Genomic DNA, 13483 nt, shown 5'->3' with positions numbered 1-13483 from the left:
TAGCTAGAAAGACTTACAACCCAATCTTTTCTTACTCTGGGTACCAAAGTTAGCTAGAAAGACTTACAACCCAATCTTTCCTTACTCTGGGTGCCAAAGTTTGCTAGAAAGACTTACAACCCAATCTTTCCTTACTCTGGGTGCCAAAGTTTGCTAGAAAGACTTACAACCCAATATTTTCTTACTCTGAGTACCAAAGTTTGCTAGAAAGACTTACAACCCAATCTTTCCTTACTCTGGGTGCCAAAGTTTGCTAGAAAGACTTACAACCCAATATTTTCTTACTCTGGGTGCCAAAGTTTGCTAGAAAGACTTACAACCCAATCTTTCCTTACTCTGGGTACCAATGTTTATTAGACAAGTTCACAATCACTTGGTTTTCTTACTCTGGGTGCCAAAGTTTGCTACAGAGAGATTTACAACCCATCTTTTCTTACTCTGGGTACCAATGTTTCCTAGAGAAAGACTTACAACCCAATCTTTCCTTACTCTGGGTGCCAAAGTTTGCTAGAAAGACTTACAACCCAATCTTTCCTTACTCTGGGTGCCAAAGTTTGCTAGAAAGACTTACAACCCAATCTTTTCTTACTCTGGGCGCCAAAGTTTTCTAGAAAGACTTACAACCCAATCTTTTCTTACTCTGGGCGCCAAAGTTTTCTAGAGAGAGAAATTTACAACCCAATATTTTCTTACTCTTGGTACCAATGTTTTGTAGAAGAGGTTTACAACCCAATCTTTTCTTACTCTGGATACCAATGTTTTCTAGAGAGATTTACAACCCACAGCTGCTTCGCCGTGAAAATGATCAAACGTCAGTCCATTTTTCGAGCTGGACTCGTAACAATAACCTTCACATATGAGAAATTTAATTACTGTTTGAAGAAAAATGTATGAAATTTCCACATAACCCCATACAACTGGGTAGTTTCCACTCTCAGTATAAAATGGTTGTCGATATGTTTTTTCTAAGAAGGGAGAGGTTCAGTTTTTCTCCAGTTTTTAAATAAATACGTGCATGTGATCTTTGAGATCAGGTGGTGTCTTGGGTAATTCAAGTCCATACAAAACCTTTTGTCTCTTTTCGTACTTGTAACCAAGTACAAATACTGATGGATGATAATTATAAAATCTAAGATGATAATTCGTGTGTGTTTTAGTTTGAAGCCACACTTCAAAATAATTTACAGTACAAATAGTTCTAGTAAACTTAGAAGATACCCATTTAATAATATTCGAGTTCCTAATTAATAATCAGCATTTTTTATTGTAAAGTGACAAGGGACATTTTTTAGTAAAATGTGTGCTAAGTATCAGTAATCAATGTAAATAATAGATGGCGCCACAATCAGAGTTTGGGATGATACCAACAACTATTAAGATATATATGTTCTGTAAAGTTCGAAACTGCTTTTAAAGAATCACTCTAAGCAGGTGTGGTGTAGTTGTTTTATTATATGTTTTTTTTTAAGTTCAAAGCCTCTCCCCTCAAAGGTATCGGACCCAGAATGTTAGCGTAGTATTACGAGATAAAAACCGGATCCGAATTGAAAAGAACTATTGCAATCAATAAGATCCAGCTACAGCCGTGTGTTCGTTTGAACTGGAAAGTAAATAGAAACATGGGTAAACATATGATGTATTTCGTAATGGACCTAGAGCAAGCTGTAAACTATGATGATGATAATTTGTGTCGGAAAGTGTGGGATTTTTTTACCTTCTTGCCAATATTAGAGCATGTGAAATTAAATCTTGTGAGGTAAACGGAATTTATAGTCTGTGATTATTTAGTTCAAACTTGTCCTTCGTCGTTTTTAGTTTACAGGAATAAAGATCGTTATGGACTCATGTACTCTTGCTTTGAAATTTATGGTCAATGATGTTTTAAACCTTATTTTTTGGAAATTTGAAGAGTTCATAGAGTCCGAAATAATGTCCACCTTAGGAACCAAGGCAGAGCAGCCAGTTAAACAATTCCAGCCTAACATGCTTAAAGTTAAGCTAAGAAAGTCTTGTTATGTAGTACTGGCATACTATGAATTTTCTTCGCCGTTATTTAATATAAATTTTCTCAAACTTTTCGAACAGACAGTGTATGCAGTGTTAACACAGAACATTGGTTAAGGAAATGGCTAATTTCCTTTCACCCTAGTTAGCTATTGAACTGGATCATTCAACAAGGGTGTACCTTTTCGTGGGAAATATTTCAGTAAAATCGAACATACTATATGAAAGTGACCAGCGATCTTTTGCGCTGGGAGGTCAGTTTGAAACAGCAGAATTATAGCTGCTTAGTTACAACTTGATGCAACTGAACGTGCAGAGTGTGTTCAGCAGAACACCGCGATCTTGAATCAAGGTCAGCAGCTTCGAACCGATATCCATGAACGTTCGAAATCTGATGCATAGAAACAAGGATAAAAGTTGAATAAATTACAAAAGTTATCAGATCTCAAAGAAAAAGAAAGTATAGCTGAATACTATAAAAAATTTGAACGAAATCCGTCTCAATTCGGATTTAAGTGAAGTCTTTAATGTAGAACAATTGTCGGCAAATTGCCGGAAATACCTTCAGGAGTTTAGAGGGCCAGCGTCTCTATGTTTTACCCTGAATGTATGGTTTTTATGTGATAATAACGTTGTTTAAAACCATGAACGATAGGTGGCTACATAAAATTTCTCACATCCATTGATATACTTGTTGAGCCTAAGCAGTGCTCAAGTATTCCTCCGAAGCTTTAATTTTACAAACTGAAACCTGAAAGATGTATCGTTCCTCTTAAAAATATAGTTCTGTATACCGTTTATTTTGAAACTGATATAAGGTACCTCAAAAGTTGCCTAACGTTCAAAAAACGAAAATTGGATGAATAAATATGGGGATCAGTTTAAATGGTGCATGATTAGTTACGACAAGTTTCTAGATGTATTTGATTGTTTACTTTAGAATTTTCGCGAAAAGTTACACGTGTAGTCGTTTTGATAGAATAGAAGAAAGGCAGCTAGGCAACAGCACTCCCCGCAAATTCATTGGCTACTCTGGTCTGACTGACGATTGTGATTGGATCGTCATTCTTTCAGCATACCTACGGCCCCAACTGCGGAGCGCGTTTTTACCTTCGGATTCAAGTCAAGGCACGTTAAGCACAGCCCAGCTCAGATTAATGTTGAATCTATAGTGAGTTGTAGTTAAGCGATTTAAACTTATGCCATTGTTGCCTGCTGTTGTTTGTTGTCCTAATATTTGAGGTTGTTAAAATATAGAACGAGAAAATTTTATATCGTTTCAGATCTGTTAGATGTTTTAGTTATTCAGACAGGGAGAGGATTTATTATTGTAGGGAAAAGATCAAAACATCTCACTATATTCTTATTTGTTGACAAGGATCAAAACATCTCACTATATTCTTATTTGTTGACAAGGATCAAAACATCTCACTATATTCTTATTTGTTGACAAGGATCAAACATCTCACTATATTCTTATTTGTTGACAAGGATCAAAACATCTCACTATATTCTTATTTGTGACAAGGATCAAACATCTCACTATATTCTTATTTGTTGACAAGGATCAAAACATCTCACTATATTCTTATTTGTTGACAAGGATCAAAACATCTCACTATATTCTTATTTGTTGACAAGGATCAAAACATCTCACTATATTTTTATTTGTTGACAAGGATCAAAACAACTCACTACATTTTGTATTTGTAGGACAAGGATCAAAACATCTCACTACATTTTGTATTTGTAGAACAAGGATCAAAACAACTCACTATATTTTGTATTTGTAGAACAAGGATTAAAACATCTCACTACATCTTTGATTTGTTGACAAAGATCAAAACATCTCACTATATTTTTGATTTATAGAACAAGGATCAAACATCACACTATATTCTTTTTGTAGAACAAGGATCAAAACATCTCAATATATTTTTTATTTGTAGAACAAGGATCCAAACATCTCAATATATTTTGTATTTGTCGAACAAGGATCAAACATCTCACTATATTATTTTTATTTGTAGAACAAGGATCAAAACATCTCACTATTTTTTAGAACAAGGATCAAAACATCTCACTATATTTTTAGAACAAGGATCAAAACATCTCACTATATTTTGTATTTGTAGAACAAGGATCAAACATCTCACTATATTATTTTTATTTGTAGAACAAGGATCAAAACATCTGACTATTTTTTTTAGAACAAGGATCAAAACAGTCATCTATTGCAACTGATCAACAACAGCATAGTAAATAGTCTAAAAAGAAAACAATAATATGGATTCTTTATGAAGCCATAAATTTCAAAAAAAAGTATTCATTGGGGTTAAAGACTCCATCGTTCGTGCTGCCATTGCAATAGCTACGAACTTTTCACCTACGCAACAAGTTATATGGTGTCTCTGGAAATTATTTTAATAAAATAGCAAATTAATATTTCAAGATTATTTGATAAACGTTGATGGAATCCTGTCCTTAAATTAAGTTCGTCACAGCATAAACCACAGTTTTATAGCATTAAACATTTATATATCGGTTATAACAAAGCAACTACAACAATGAAAACGAATCCGAAGGAAAACGAAACACGTGAAAACTTTTAATAAACGTTGGATCGAACAGTAACGTTGAAAATGCGCGCGCGATTTAATTGCTAAACCTAAATTACAGTTTTTTTTACTACTTTAGAAGCGGACTTAGCGTTTGATTACTTGGTGCGTAAAAAAAACAAAAAACAAGAAGGCTGGAAACATCTCAGAACAAATTCAGAACATCAAACAAAACATTTTAAACTGATTTCACAAAACACAATAAGCCACTAAAGTAAAATACATAAAATACCACTAGTGACTATAAAATAAACGAGGAGATAGATTTGTGACACGACAAACCTAAAATGTGAAAGATAACAATAATTACGAGTGGTTGATATATTTATTCGAGTCAGCAAAGTTACACAGATGTAAAAAAAAAAGTATGTACGTATACTCATTTTTTGACACAGAGCAGTCTTTATATGATGCTAGTATTGTAATTATTGTTGAGATAACCATGTAAGGTGTGGTAAACTGTACGATAATAATCGTTAAGTGTGGATGATAACGTTTTCAAGAGCTTGGGAAGATTTAGACGCTGTTCATTAAGCCTTTTGCGCATGCGTTTGTTATGACATAAGGACGCTGCTTTCATAACGCATGGTCTATTGTATGAAATATATTTAAAGTTTCAGGTATTTTTTGATGGGAATATTTAATTTAGCTTTTGTATGTACTTCCAATGTCTGTTTGTTGCTTACACATCCAATCAAGACTATTTACCGAGTTTAACTTTGTTTACACATCCAATCAAGACTATTTACCGAGTTTAACTTTGTTTACACATCCAATCAAGACTATTTACCGAGTTTAACTTTGTTTATACATCCAATTAACACCAGTCACTTAGTTTAACTTTGTTTACACATCCAATCAAGACTATTTACTGAGTTTAACTTTGTTTACACATCCAATCAAGACTATTTACCGAGTTTAACTCTGTTTACACATCCAATCAAAACTATTTACTGAGTTTAACTTTGTTTACACATCCAATCAAGACTATTTACTGAGTTTAACTTTGTTTACACATCCAATCAAGACTATTTACCGAGTTTAACTTTGTTTACACATCCAATCAAAACTATTTACTGAGTTTAACTTTGTTTACACATCCAATCAAGACTATTTACTGAGTTTAACTTTGTTTACACATCTACAACCTGAGGCAGATTCTAACGTAAAGTAACTGAATCCTAAATACTTTCTGAAGTCCTGATAAAGATAACACCCCCATTAAACAATACCCAAAAGCTATTGAGGTTTAATAACTAATCAAAAATAACCTAGATTATTGAACCCCTGTGTCTCTCCGGTAAAGTTCGTTAACATTATCTAAATTGTGTCATCTTGATTGCAATGTGTTATGGTTAATTAATCAGTCGCTAGGAGCGATCACAGTAAAAGACTGGTTGGTTGTGTTGTTAAGCACGAAGCTACACTATGACACATTTCTCGCTCTGTCCACCGCGGGTATCGAACCTCGGTTTTTAGCCTGCAGAATTCATGTTGAGCCACTGGGGGTAGGAAGTAAGAGATTGATAATTATGGTTTTAGTTACTTGTTGAAATTCCACATGCGACACTAAGTTTGTAAATATGCAAATCTCTACAATACTTTGGTTGGTTCAATGTAAAAAACATTCCAATTTTGCAAACAGGTACAGATAAATTAAGTAAAGCATACTGTATTATTTATTTAATGTTACTTTCATAATCAGTATTGATTAGAACGTTTAAAATGTATCTTTATTAGAGAGATTTCTTTGCATTTTTGGTATAGTATATGGATGTAGAAGTAACCCGAATCTCCGAAGCTGGTCGAACCTCGATAAAGTATTATTGGGTTTACGGCCGAAAATGTGACCCAACTGACGAAACAATGGGCTCTAATAATTATATTATATAAACGTTAGAACAGTATATTTAAGTAGCTGTATTCATTACGGATTCACTTTTAGTTGTAGTTTATGCTTGATCAGAGGTCAATATTATTGTGGACATAAGAAATATGATAGCGAAGTCACAAATGCCTAAACTTGAATGGCCGAATTAAAGCGATCGATCTTAAACATAGGGAACTGTCCTATCACCTATTCATCCTGTCATAGTCGTGACGTAATGTGTACTAAGTTTGTAAATCGTGGTTGTTTGGCTCTTCTACAACGTTTTAGTCCCAATAATGTTTTACGCACGAAACAGAAATACGTTTAATTAATTTGTAGTGTTTACAACAGCGAGATTGACCAGAAATGAGGTCATTCAGCGAGTTAGCAGTGCCCTCTGCTCTTGACCACATAGAGAGGTTGACTGTTACATCTTCTTATACTGACGTTTTATTTAGGTTTAAGTTTGAAGAATGGAAATGAATTTTTCTTCTTTCATTTGTCTCAGACACTTGTCTCAGAATCAATATCCAAGTTTCCTAAGTCAGCCCTAAATTTTTATTGACATTCAGATCTTCCCACAGCATGTTAAGTGCCACTTTGGAAATGTTGCCGGAGGAGCAAAGCGTTTATAAAACTGAAAGCTTAGCGGTAAGTTTGAAGGCTTTTAACGCTAAATGTCAGGTGTCAATACCCTTGCTGTTAACACAAATAGCCCATTGTGTAGCTTTGTGCTTAACAACAGGCAAGTAAACAAACGAAACCATAAAAATGTCGTCGAATAAAAGAATTTAGAATGATACGTTTAGAAGGTTGCTGGTACAGATAATTAAAACTCAAACATTGGAAACGCTAAACCTTGTGGTAGTTATTTTGAAAAGTAATGCCATATTTGATATCGGAATTAGAGATAAACAAACCAACTAGCTTAAATCGTTTACCTTATTTTTGTTCTTTAGATTGTCCCTGAAAGTTGCTTATTACACCGATATAACAGGACATATTACAGATTGAGTAACAGCATGTGTACAAAATCTAGTGCACAAACCTGTTATGTAAATATGTTATTACAGCAAAGATTATTACAGCAAGAATTTCCCTAAAGCACCAACAGACCTGTCCTCTTGATAAACGGAGAGTTTACAAGTCCACACGAAACAACAAGGAATTGAAAGAAAAGAGAAAAGAAACGAATTCATGCGTCTGAATCGTTCTCCTGTTGCTGGAATTCCTTCTTCCTACGGTTAGCATGGAAAGCTGTAGTCAGGGACAGAGAAAGTTCACGAGCGTTGTGGTGTTTTTCACAGAGGAAAGCGTGACACTCGGAGGAACGTTGTTTTAAGGAGTTTTTACTGTCCTGGACAACTATCATGGCAAATATTCGATCGTACACGGTATCCTGAGCACAGTACGATATTAGATTAATGGGGTATCTCTTCGTTTCAAAGTTGGAATTACTGCTTTGGGACATCGCACTGACCTTAATACCCTCCAAGGATACTTCGATCCTAAGGATAACCCGAGACTTTTGGGGCAGTTTTGTTCGATAGTCGGCAACAAGCTCATCTACTGGTTGCCTGATGTTTTTAATTCCCAAAAATCCACGGGCGAAACGCTTTCCCAGATACTGGACGGAAAATGCGCGTGGAAGTTTTGGAGTTTGAGGGTCAAAGATATTTTTACTGCCAGTTACAGATTCTTGTAAGTTGTTGCTTTCTGATGGAGAACCCTTTGAGTTCATTACAACGTTGTCAATAGGCTTAGACTTGCTTTTCTTCCCAGCAGAATGTTTGTGGGATCTGGGATGATTCTGGTCGCTTTTAGATCGGGATAATCGATGTATGGTTCCGTCGCTTGCATTTTCTTTTCTTGAATGATGGGTGAAGTTAAAATCAAAGCGATGAGTTTCGCACTCGCTGGGCTCCATTTATATATACGTTTATCAAACTAGCCTTCATAAAGAGCTTTACAGTTCAAGACTATAGTACTGTTTACGAGAAACGTCAGCTCACCCAGCCCACCTAGCCTGAATGATGTTATTAAATTCACACCCTTCAATATACACACAACGAACGGTAATTTAATTATCACCGAGGTTTGCGTGTTCGTGACGAACTTTAACACTTTAGTCTTGTTACGCGAAACTTTTTTTTTTTTACTTTTTAGGAGTATCTGCATTTCTTCTCGCTCTAGAGATAAATATAATGTTAATATTTAAAAATGATAATTTCCATGGCAACAACGATTGCAAGAACTAAGTATTAAGCGTGATGTAACGTATCTCAACTCCGTTTCTCTCGTTTCTAATTGATTAGGCAAACAATCCTTAGATTTAGAATTCATGTTCACACTCAGCTTTTTTCTTTTTTTTCACTCTTCAGTTTAGAGTTTCTATTTGCCACACCTGGTTTACATGAGGTGCGCCAGTGGTTATAACATTATAACTAATGATTAATACCTTACTACCATTAACTTCTACTCAGAATAAGCTACCTAGTTAGGTTAGAACTAAACTAACCCAGTGATAAATTTAGCTGATTCAGTAGTTCTTTGTTATCATCTATAATGACTAAGATATGATGATTCACCAGTTAGCGGTGTTTTCGGCCATAATTCCAACAACATCTTACAATACCTACTTCCATTCTATTTCCCCACGATAGTTACAAGAAAGTGATAATGATTAGAATATGTGCTGATTCACCAGTTTATGATCTTAATGTTAGCGGTGTTTTCGGCCATAATTCTAACAATATCTTACAATACTTAAATCTGATCTTTTTCCCAAAGATAGTTACAAGAAAGTGGAAGAACAAGCTATATACTCTGGGTAATTCTGAGGTGTTTATTATATGTGGTTATATGGATTGAGTTCAGATATAAAGAAAAAAAAAGCTTTAACCGAAGTCTCGCATACAAGCTCACCAGATATAATAATGACAACCTCAGCTCTTTGTTAAAAGCTACATTCATATTCACCCGATATTAAATTTTGATTTTGGTTTAGAGAGAGAAGATCAAGAAGTGATTTAACATTTCAAAATGAAAACGAAAAACAAATTTAATTTCACAATAAGAATTGTTGTTCCAAGCGGAAGTGACGTAAAAACCACGCTTCATTAACTAACAGCAAATGTAAATAAAAATGATTAGCTATTTCGAAGCGGTAAATCAAATTCGCATGTTAAGTTCTGCTATTTATATCTACTGTATAATAAATACTGATTCGTGCTAAAAACTTTTATTCAGTCTTTCGTGAATTCCCAGTGCTAAACTAGACACATTTCAATACTAGAAGTACGAACATTAAAACAAAAATTAAATTGTAACAAAATGTAAGTTGTATCTGCTCTAAGTGTTTTAACCTATAATGTTCTTAATTTTATCATCAATCTATATAATGTTCTTAATTTTATTGTCAAACTATATAATGTTCTTGATTTTATTGTCAAACTATATAATGTTCTTGATTTTATTGTCAAACTACATAATGTTCTTGATTTTATTGTAAACTATATAATGTTCTTGATTTTATCATCAAACTATATCATGTTTTAATTTTATTGTAAACTATATAATGTTCTTAATTTTATTGTCAAACTATATAATGTTCTTAATTTTATCATCCAACTATATAATGTTCTTGATTTTATCATCAAACTATATAATGTTCTTAATTTTATTGTAAACTATATAATGTTCTTAATTTTATTGTCAAACTATATAATGGTCTTAATTTTATTGTAAACTATATAATGTTCTTAATTTTATTGTCAAACTATATAATGGTCTTGATTTTATCATCAAACTATATCATGTTCTTAATTTTATCATCAAACTATATAATGTTCTTAATTTTATTGTAAACTATATAATGTTCTTCATTTTATTGTCAAACTATATAATGTTCTTAATTTTATTGTAAACTATATAATGTTCTTAATTTTATTGTCAAACTATATAATGGTCTTGATTTTATCATCAAACTATATAATGTTCTTAATTTTATCATCCAACTATATAATGTTCTTAATTTTATCATCAAACTATATAATGTTCTTGATTTTATTGTCAAACTATATAATGTTCTTAATTTTATTGTAAACTATATAATGTTCTTGATTTTATTGTAAACTATATAATGTTCTTAATTTTATTGTCAAACTATATAATGTTCTTTATTTTATTGTCAAACTATATAATGTTCTTAATTTTATTGTAAACTATATAATGTTCTTAATTTTATTGTCAAACTATATAATGTTCTTTATTTTATTGTCAAACTATATAATGTTCTTGAGTATGTGTTGGGTAACTATATAATGTTCTTGAGTATGTGTTGGGTAACTATATAATGTTCTTGAGTATGTGTTGGGTAACTATATAATGTTCTTGAGTATGTGTTGGGGTAACTACTTGCTATTATTAAAGTACTGTAAAATATTAAGTAGGTTTGGCTTGTTTGGAATTTCGCGCAAAGCTACACGAGGACTATTTGAATTAACCGTGAAAGTCTAGAGGGAAGGCAGCTAGTCATCAATCACCAACCACTGTCAACTCCTGGGCTACTCTTTTACCAACGAATAGTGGGATTGGCCGTCACATTATAACGATTGAAAGGGAGATCATGTGTGGAGGATGGGGATTCGAATCCGCGACCTGCAGATCACCTAGCTATAATATTAAGTAGATACAAATAGCTTACAACAACGTGATCATACTAGTCGTCATTACGTTCAGTAAATGCTATGTTTCTGAAGTTCAGCTGGGAATACAGTACATACAAAGATAGTTTTTTTTTCTTGCTTACTTACGTAATTTCATAATAAATACTTTCCCACACCTCCTTCCCCTCAGCGATAATCTAATAATGACCCGATACTACAGGTCGAGACGTTGTAATGATTAAAATATGAATTTCTTTCCTGTAAAAATTGCTACTATTGTATTTTTGAATATTCTTGTAACTTCTGCCATCTATTGACGAAAACTTTAATCAAAATGTCAATAGAAATTAATCACGCCAAAGAAAAAAAGTAGTAGTACAGAGGTTGAGTGCGTTATAACAAATCAATTTTCGAGCCTAACCACGTCGTTAAAATCTACGTCCGGTCATGCTCTAAGTAACGACACTAGAGAATCTCAATTCGCAATCTGTGGGTCGCAAGCTCGAATCCCGTCATTGAACACGCTCGTCCTTCCAGCCCTGGGGGCGTTATAAAGTGATAGTCCATACCACTACTATTTGTTGATAAAGAGTAACTCAAGAGTTGGCGGTGGGTGGCGTTGACGAGATGCCTTCCCTCTAGTATATTACTTCAAAATTAGGGAAGGATAGCGCAGGTTGCATTCGAGTAGACTTGCGCGAAATTCAACAAATAAAGAAACAAACAACTTATTAAAATAAACAGAGGATTTTAAATAACCTTCCACGCTACGTCGTCATTACACGCACAAGGAACTTTTTACCAAAATTTTTTTTTCAATATAAAATTAGAATGCAGCCTTCAGAAACTTTCCTAAACGTGTTTGGAATTAGTTCCAAATTATAATATTTAGTTGGTTTTTTTTATTTGTATTTTGCTAACTGATAAGCGCTACCTACACTGGTAGTTGACGGGTGTTTAAAACAAATTTAGTTTTATTTCTTAAATTAAAACACATACATATCTAGCAACCTATCAAACAAGTTTTATTTATTAGTAAATCTTCCCTTGTGCTTGTGGCACAGCGGGATGTCTGCGGACTTACAACGCTAGAAACCGGGTTTCGATACCCGTGGTGGGCAGAGCACAGATAGCCCATCGTGTAGCTTTGTGTTTAATTTCAAACAAATCCTTTTTTCCTTTGTATTTCTACCCTCCCAGCCCCCATTATCCGTTGGCTCAGTGTTTGTTTGCAATTAAGCACAAAGCTACACAATGGGCTAGCTGTGCTCTGCCCACCACGGGTATCGAAACCCAGATTCTAGCGTTGAAAGTCCGCAGACATACCGCTGTGCCACTGGGGGGCTGGCTCAGTGATCTGTTGGATGGATCAGAACGCTAAAATTCGGGATTATGTTCTCTCGGTGGGCGTATCGCACATATTTCCTCGTACAGCTTAGCGCTGAACAACAAACAAAACCAGTATTTCCAGGGGCCCTCTAGTGACGTATTACTAAAACTGTCACTGAAAATCTAACAATCAAACTCAAATGTTGCTTTCACATGACTGCATATATTACCTTTTACTAACACGGCTGTATTATACGCAATAAATATATATACACATGTATCACAAGACAAAATGGTACGACCTGCATGGTTATATTATACTAGCTGTGTTCCCGTCCTTCGTACGGGTTGTGTGTATAAATAATACACTAATTTAACAATTAACAAACAAATTACTTGTACATTATTTACATTACATTTTACATTTTTTATTTTACATTATTATAACAATTAAATATAAGTTAACAAAAGATACTGTGGACCACGTGTTAACTGCGTCACTTAGATAAAACGGAAAATGTCAAATTGTGACGAGTTGAACTTGTGTGTTTGTAGTGTATCACACATCTGTGAAAAAATTAGGTACTTCCAATGTCGTCTATCAAGAGGCTCTTCGGTAAATAAAAATCCACCTGGGGCATGGATAAATAGGTTGCGAGAAGATATGACTCTTGAGCAGGCTACATATAGTTTTTAAACTCCAAGGATAGTGTTCATAAAAAAGAAAAAAATATAAGAAAGAACGCAGTTCGCGAGTCAAGCGCAAAAGAGCAATGCCGAGTCGACGGGCGAGCGACCCTTAGCAAAGAAATACTTCTTTTAAAGAAATATAACCTTAAAATCAAAAGAAATCTAACCTTAAAAGCAATAAATAATGATAAAACAACAACAAAATAAAGCACAGACAGCTGGAGTTACGCAACAAATTTTCGCAGGAGTTGTTTTCGTTCCAGCATAGAGCTCCAACATAGAGATAATAAACACTGTTTTGAAAA

General features: G+C 34.0%; 1 protein-coding gene across 1 annotated transcript; it reads right to left on the bottom strand.

Moving 5' to 3' along the window:
• Window positions 1-3646: 3646 nt before the first annotated feature.
• LOC106470634 (low density lipoprotein receptor adapter protein 1-like) lies at window positions 3647-8480 on the bottom strand. Its single transcript, XM_022399262.1, has one exon. The coding sequence runs from the start codon at window positions 8417-8419 to the stop codon at window positions 7688-7690; it is 732 nt and encodes a 243-aa protein (XP_022254970.1). The 5' UTR covers window positions 8420-8480; the 3' UTR covers window positions 3647-7687.
• Window positions 8481-13483: the final 5003 nt, after the last annotated feature.

The sequence above is a fragment of the Limulus polyphemus genome, unplaced genomic scaffold (genome assembly GCF_000517525.1).
Source record: "Limulus polyphemus unplaced genomic scaffold, Limulus_polyphemus-2.1.2 Scaffold4129, whole genome shotgun sequence".
Classification (NCBI taxonomy): domain Eukaryota; kingdom Metazoa; phylum Arthropoda; class Merostomata; order Xiphosura; family Limulidae; genus Limulus; species Limulus polyphemus.
The sequence above is the reverse complement of the archived record's forward strand: the minus strand, read 5'-3'. Positions and strand labels throughout refer to the sequence as shown.

Bases quoted from the DNA above. Each gene is read 5' to 3' on its own strand.
- LOC106470634 (XM_022399262.1), bottom strand. From the start codon at position 8,419: ATGGAGCCCAGCGAGTGCGAAACTCATCGCTTTGATTTTAACTTCACC.